This window comes from Copadichromis virginalis, linkage group LG3 (assembly GCF_057382275.1).
Source record: "Copadichromis virginalis isolate Kocher_CV1m ecotype Utaka linkage group LG3, C_Virginalis_male_GT1.1, whole genome shotgun sequence".
Taxonomy (NCBI): Eukaryota; Metazoa; Chordata; class Actinopteri; order Cichliformes; family Cichlidae; genus Copadichromis; species Copadichromis virginalis.
In genome coordinates, this window is record NC_140620.1 from 12,114,349 (window position 1) to 12,122,397 (window position 8,049).

General features: G+C 45.2%; 1 protein-coding gene across 1 annotated transcript; it reads left to right on the forward strand.

Annotated features, from left to right (window-relative positions):
* Positions 1-4,605: 4,605 nt before the first annotated feature.
* Positions 4,606-6,083, forward strand: LOC146712807 (nuclear factor 7, brain-like). Its single transcript, XM_085444005.1, has one exon. The coding sequence runs from the start codon at positions 4,606-4,608 to the stop codon at positions 5,995-5,997; it is 1,392 nt and encodes a 463-aa protein (XP_085300131.1). The 3' UTR covers positions 5,998-6,083.
* The last annotated feature ends 1,966 nt before the right edge of the window (positions 6,084-8,049 follow it).

Below are 8,049 nucleotides of genomic sequence, written 5' to 3' on the forward strand. Positions count from 1 at the left end.
TACTGCGGCCCATTATCAGACACGAGGACCTCTGGGATGCCATGACGGGCAAAGAAAGATTTCAGGTGAGTAATGACATCGTTTGATTTTGTCCTGTTTAACAAAGCAATCTCAACAAAGCTAGAGTGATAGTCAACAGCGAGAAGGTAGGTTTTCCCCCAGCTCGAAAAGATCTGTGCCCACTCTCTGCCATGGGTGGGCAGGATATTCTGTTGGCATAAGTGGCTCACTGTTATTGTGTTGTGTCTTTCTTGAATACACGTTTTGCACTTGAGCACCATCTCAGAAATTTGTTGACTCAGCCCGGGCCACCACACTGTTTGGCGTGCACGAGCTTTACATTTTACAACACCTTCGTGTAGTTTTTCCAGTACCTCGTTTCTCATTGCTGAAGGAATAACAAGCCGTGTGTCTTTTAGCAAAAGGCCGTCTTCAACAGTGAGCGTGGCTCGGTAGGGCCAGTAATTTCGCAGTAAAGGCTCTTGTTTTGCATGTTCTGGCCAGCCTTCGGTGCACATGTCCATGACGCGAGCACACACACTGTCGCTTTTCAGTTGTTCCTTCAGTGTTCGCATATATGATGAACTGACAGGCATGTTTGCTACAATACTGTCCACATATATGTCTGTGCTTTCCATTAGCTCTTTGTCTGACAGGTTCATTGGTTTTTTCAGAGGTGAGCGGGACAAAGTATCTGCTGTCCAGAGCGATTTTCCTGGGGCGTACTGCACAGTGTAGGAGTAACGCATGAGTCTCATTCTGAATCGCTGGATCCTGGGTGGCAAGAGATCCAGAGCTTGACTTCCCAGTAAGGAAATGAGAGGTTTGTGGTCCGTTTCAAGACAAAAATGTTTACCAATCAGGAAATCACGAAAACGCTCACACGCCCATCTAGACGCCAGTGCCTCTTTTTCCACTTGTGCGTATCGTTGTTCTGTAGGAGAAAGGAACCTCGATGCATACGCCACTGGTCACCATCCTTCTTTCCACAGCTGCAAAAGAACACCTCCGAGACCATAGGATGAAGCATCTGCTGATACTTTAATGTCTCTGTTGGGGTCATACATTGGGAGCACTTGGCGTGAGGTCAGGGCATCTCGCAATGTTTTGAAAGCTCTCGCTTGGTCAGTTCCCCAATACCATGCGTTCTTTTTGGAAAGAAGATCTCGCAGGGCTTTGTCTTTTTCGGCTAAATGGGGATGAACTTGGCCACTTGATTCACCATACCCAGAAAACTGCGCAACTCTGACACATTAGTTGGCTCTGTCATTTCTATAATCGCCTCTGTTTTCTTTGGGTCAGGACTGATTCCTGTATCCGCTGTGATGTGACCCAAGAAAGCAACCTTGCTGTGGGAGAGGTCGCATTTTTCAGCATTCAGAGTTGTGCCAGCTTTTTCCAATCTTTGCAGTGTAGCACGGAGATGGGAATCATGCTCCTGATGGTTACGTCCCCACACCAACACATCATCAATGTGACACACCACTCCTTCGAGACCCTCGATGACCATCATGCGCTCAAAGTGTTCGGGCGATGAGTTGATCCCAAACGGTAGGCGGTTAAAGTGGAACCGCCCAAAGGGTGTGATGAAGGTGGTGAGTTTGGCAGACTCATCGGACAGGGGAATCTGCCAGAAGCCCATTTTGGCATCCAGTTTGCTAAACACTTTGGCTCCTGCGAGCATTCCGAGACTTTGTTCAACCGATGGCAGCACATATTTTTCCCTGCACACATACTCATTTAGTCCGGTAAAGTCTATGCAAAGTCTCAGCCTAGGGCTGTTTTTCTTTGGAACAACAACCATGCCGGCTGTCATGGTCCCTGTGCCTGCCCAGCCGGCCTCACAAGGCTACACTTGTGTTTTTGCTTTTTCTCTCTCTCCCCTACCTCTCTGCCTGGGCGGAGCTCACAGCTGGCTCCCACCCTTGGCTCACACAGCTGTTGGCGATCAGCTGGTTGGCGATCAGCTGATTACCGATCTACTATTTGAGGCTGGGTCACAGATCCTCTCATCGCTGGATGATTGAGCTACTGACGTTAGTCTTTCTTTTGGTCTTATACCTTTACGCCCTACCTTCGTGATTTGTGAGTGATTTCTCCCTTCCCTGTTCCAGTTTATCTTCCCGGACCTGTGACGTGTGTGAGTCGGATGTGAGGACGTGAGCGAGCGTGAGAGAGAGAGAGAGAGACTTCCCCTATCCCCTGGAACCCTGGACTTTCCCCATCACTGTATATAGTATTTCACTGGTGTGTAAATAAATCGTGTTCTGAGACATCAACCTGCTCTGCGCTTGAGTCCCTGCTTTCAGTTTGTGACACCGGCACACCAATCTGTTGGTTCCTCAACTCGGGTAATGACACCAAGCTCTTCCATTCGTTGGAGTTCCTCCTTTACCCTTCCCATTAGAGGCAGAGGAAGCCTTCGCGGGGTTTTGAGCGAGTATGGCACAGCGTTCGGTTTGAGTTTAATGTGATAGGCCCGCTGCACTTTCCCTAGACCATTGCAAGTAAGTAGTCTTCAGAGTGTCCATTGAATCCGCGTCAACTCGCACCAGCAGGCCAAGAACTGTAATGGCGGGCAGGCCTAGCAGTGGAGTGCTCAGGTTTCTTACAACATAGACCTTCTCTGTTGTCTGTTTTGCTCCGTAGTTGAGCTGTAGCTTTGTAAAACCAGCAACATCCAGTGGTGTTTTTCCAGGGCCTGACAAAGGTTTTTCTGGCTGCTGGAGAACTGGTCTGTGTTCGTTAGCAAAAATCTTTGATAAGTCCGAGTGAGCTATTACAGTCACATCTGCTCCAGTATCCAATTTGAAAGTGATTTTTGCATCTTTCACTTGTATGATGGCTGTCCACGCCTGGCCGTCACTGGAAACTGAGCCTAGGAAGAAACCTTGCTCCTCTTCCTCCTCAATACTTTGCACTGTCTTGCTTTGTCTGCAGACGCGCTGGTAGTGACCTTTTTTTCCACATAAATGACATTTTGCATCATTCGCTGGGCACTCAGGTTTCGGCTGTGGAGAGCCTCCGCACTTGTAGCATTTATTACTTTGTCTCCTGCTATACTGCTGTTGTGTTTTGACAGTTTTATTTTTGAACATGTTGAACTTCGTTTTGTCGTGCTTTTGTATCACTCTGTCAACTGTTTTCGCATTTATTTGCATTACATTTGTTTCACTTCTCAAAGCTGACTGTTGCTTTTTGATTTCTTCTGACTGCCTGGCCATATTTATAGCTTTATCCAAGTCCAAGTCTTTTTCCATCTGCATGCGCTCAGACAGCCTCGTGTCGACCAAGCCCACTACTATTCTGTCTCTTATCAGCTCATCGTGGAGCGGTCCGTAGTTACAGTGCTCTGCTAATGTATGCAAGGCAGTCACGAATGCAGTCTCATTTGGCTCTTGTTTGCGCATATTAAAACGTACGCGCTCATAAACAACATTTTTCCTGACAATGAAAAAGTTGTGGAAGCTATCTCTCACTTTAGCATAGTCCCGCTGGTCTACATCACTACATAACTACATAACCGCACAGGACGTCATCCGCTTCGTCTCCCATACAATATATGAGAGTGTTCACTTGATTTTGCTCCGAGCTCGCAGACAGATTACTTTCCTGATGGAATCTCTCGAAGCGACGGACCCATCTTGTCTATTCGTGTGGTTTGGAAAAATCAAAGTGCTTCGGTAGTTGGATGCTCAACGTAGCGCTGGGGGTGCTAGCCGCGGTGCTAACTCCTGCTCTCGGACGATCGTCTACGTCATCATTCGGCATTTCGTTTCCACCTTCCCCTTCTCCTCACACTCGGCTGATGTATGGAGTCTTACAAGTCACACAGCACTTCTGACACCATGTGTGATTCTTACACTGAAACTGAATAAGTACGCGGGACCACTGTGTGCAGTAAGACCAACTCTTTACTCACTGTATTACCATCTCCCGGCATGCATTGCCAGTGTGTAACACGTAATTACACAATCAAACAATGAACACATACTGCCCATACAACAAATGTACCAGAGACGATTATGAACACCACACATTACACAACCATTGCTGGAACCTGACAAATAACCAGATAAAAGTCTGGAAGAAAATCTGCCAAACAGCTGCACGACTGAGTCACAATTTTCTGAGCTTCAGAAAAGGCTTTATGCTGTGACATGTGAAACTGAAATGGAGCAAAACCTGTTTTATACCTTTGATGTAAAAGAAGGATGACAGTTAAACACTGGAATTAACATACCTGAGATTCAGGTGAAAAGAAACATTTAACAGAAAGGTGCCATGAAGATCCACCCATCACCTGACACACCTGGGAAAAACCAGTAAATAGGATGTTATTCAACCTCAGTAAAGAGAGACGCACAGACGATCAGACTGAGCTCAGACCAAACTAGCAGCTTCCTCTGAGTGAGTCCAGCTACAGGAGAGAAAAGTGGAAAACTCCAACACTGCTGCTTCAAGCTGCTGACGCTCCACACACTGAATGTGAGTTTGAGCAAAACACGACTCAAAGGAAGTTTCAGTGAAGGTGGTAGAGGAGGGAGGGGAGCCAGGACTGACTGTACTTCCTGTCTGCTGTTTTCAGCTTCACTCACAGACTCAATGGCTTCCAGATCAGAGGAGGATCTCTGCTGTCAGGTCTGTCAGGAGGTCTTCAGAGATCCTGTTATTCTGTCATGTAGCCACAGCTTCTGTGAAGACTGTCTGAAGAGATGGTGGAGAGAGCAAATAACACACGAGTGTCCAATTTGTAAAAGAAGATCTTCAAGGGAAGAACCACCTTTAAACCGAGCTTTAAAGAACCTGTGTGAGTCATTCTTACAGGATAGAGATCAGAGAGCTTCAGAGGCTCTCTGCAGTCTGCACTCTGAGAAACTCAAACTCTTCTGTCTGGACCATCAGCAGCCAGTGTGTGTCGTCTGCTGTGGATCAGAAAAACACACCAATCACAGATTCAGACCCATCGATGAAGCTGCACAACAACACAAGAAGGAACTTCAGGAAACTCTGGAGCCCTTAAAGAAGAAGTTAAAGGTTTGTGAAGAAGTTCAAGTGAAGTTTGATCAAACAGCAGAACACATTAAGGTCCAGGCCCGACACACAGAGAGGCAGATTAAGGAGCAGTTTAAGAAGCTTCACCAGTTTCTAGCAGAGGAAGAGGAGGCCAGACTGGCTGCACTGAGGGAGGAGGAGGAGCAGAAGAGTGGGATGATGAAGGAGAAGATGGAGGCTCTGAGCAGAGAGATAGCAGCTCTTTCAGACACAGTCAGAGCCACAGAGGAGGAGCTGAGAGCTGAAGACGTCTCATTCCTGCACAACTACAAGGCTGCAGTGGAAAGAGTCCAGCGCTGCCCCCTGCTGGATGATCCACAGCTGCCCTCAGGAGCTCTGATAGACCAGGCCAAACACCTGGGCAACCTGACCTTCAACATCTGGAACAACATGAAGGGCATGGTCTCCTACACTCCTCTCATTCTGGACCCAAACACTGCTCATCCACAACTCATCCTGTCTGAAGATCTGACCAGTGTGAGACGAGGAGGAGAGAAGCAGCAGCTTCCTGATAATCCAGAGAGGTTTGATTTGTTCTGCTCTGTCCTGGGGTCTGAGGGCTTTAACTCAGGGACTCACAGCTGGGATGTTGAAGTTGGAGAGAGTACAGGGTGGGATCTGGGTGTGTTAGCAGAGTCTGTGCAGAGGAAGGGAGACAAACTGTCTGCATTATGGATAATATGGTTGTATAAAGGTAAATACTTTGCATGGTCATCATCAGCTGGATCCACGACTCTGTCAGTACAGAAGACGTTCCAGAGGATCAGAGTGAATCTGAACTGGAACAGAGGAAAGCTGTCGTTCTCTGATCCTGATACTAACACACACATACACACCTTCACACACACTTTCACTCACAGGATGTTTCCATACATCAGCACTGATGATAAACTGAAGGTGTGTCCGTTGAAGGTGTCAGTGTCAGTGGAGCAGATGAGTTGAGGATGATGATGTTTCTAATGTTGTTTCCTGTCAGTGAGTTGAAGCTGTTAAACTGCAGCTGTCCTCCTGCTGCCTCGTTGTTCCAAAGCTCTTTGTTTCTCTTTTAGTCTCACTGTTTCTTTCTGTTTCTGCTGTCCACCTTTTCACATGGAAAATCATTTCACTGTTATTCACTGAATGACTCCCCAAACTAGATTTGAAATTCTATCAAGTTTCTAATCATTACAAGTGATTCATGTTTCTATTTGATGTGTAAATGGAGATGATTTAGTTTGCTGGGATATGGACTGACATGTGTTGAATGGGAGGAGCAGTTTGTTGTTGTCTTCTTGTCTGTTTATGACAACAATAAATATGTTGTTGAAACAATGATTCATGTTTAACTCCATATATGAAATGTTTCTGATCTTTGAATTCTGTTTGATTAAAGACTTTCTTCATGACACAAATGAGATTTCAGTGTATTAATAGAACTAAATAAGCTCAGAGTTGAAAGGCTGGAGTATTATGTACGTGCTTCACTGTCAGGATCTTCAGGGGGATTTGAAGTCATGAGATAAATTAGTGAAATCAACCATATTCACACGAAGGATGACACTGGATCAGGTTGTACAGTTTTATATCCGAGCAACAGCAAGTATTATTATGACTATCTTCTTCCAGAAGCGACATGGCAGTCTCCCTACAGGTCTTCTCTCCGTTCACGTCCGACCTTGCCTTGTATCTTCTCTTTTCCCTATAAGAAACAGAAAAAGATAACACCTCCCTTGCCTAGCCTTGATTATTAATATTATCTTACTGATTCTATTTATTCTCTAAGTTTGGCATATTCTGTTCAAACTCTCTTGGTCCAGAAAATATCATCATGACCAGTGTGATGTGTAAGCATGTTGCAAAAACTGTCATTCTAGGTTAATCGCAATATTTCAATTCATTCATAGCACTGAATGAAGCTTTTAACCCTCAAAACATGGGATGCCAACACTTTAATAGCACATCAAAATGTTTATATATATATATAAAAAAAGCTTTATTTAATTATTATTTTCCTAACACATTAGCAGCTTATTTAAACTTTACTAGCCACATACCCACATAGCAGACAGCTCTGGCCCGGATCTGGTGTCAAGCCGGCACTGCTGGCTGACTTTGGGCATGGCAGGGTTTATGTCAACCAGATGTGGGCCAGGTCTGGCAATGATGGCACTGTTTATGTGATGGCATGCCATATCTGGCCAGATTGTAGTTTGGTTTATGTGACCCAGTCTTATAGAAATCAGGTCTTACCCAGATCCGGCATCAAGCTGGCACTTCTGATTGACTGGCGTCATGGCAGGGTATATGTCAACCTGATGTGATTCACTGGCAAATAATAGGCTGTAAGGTCAGTTTCTTGATCATTAATAGGCAAATTGTCAGATGTGCTGATGGCACAACACAGAAGAGCTAACTTGTCACTGCAACTTTCACTGCTATGCAGATGACACGCAGCTCTATCTGTCCATGAAGCCAGATAACACACACCATTTAGCTAAACTGCAGGAATGTCTTAAAGACATAAAGAGCTGGATGGCCGCTAACTTTCTGCTTCTTAATTCAAAACTGATGTTATTTTACTCGGCCCTGAAAATCTTAGAAATATGGTATCGAACCAGATTCTTACTCTGGATAGCATTACCTTGGCCTCCAGTAATCCTGTGAGGAACCTTGAAGTTATTTTTGAACAAGAAATGTGCTTCAATGCACATATTAGACAAATATGTAAGACTGCTTTCTTCCGTTTGCGCAACATCTCTAAAATTAGAAATATCCTGTCTCAGAGTGACGCTGAAAAACTAGTTCATGCATTTATTACTTCCAGGTTGGACGACTGCAATTCATTATTATCAGGATGTCCACAAAACTCCCTAGAAAGCCTTCAGCTAATCCAAAATGCTGCAGCAAGAGTCCTGACAGGGACTAGAAAGAGAGAGCATATTTCTCCTGTTTTGGCTTCCCTTCATTGGCTTCCTGTTAAATCCAGAATTGAATTCAAAATCCTGCTCCTCACAT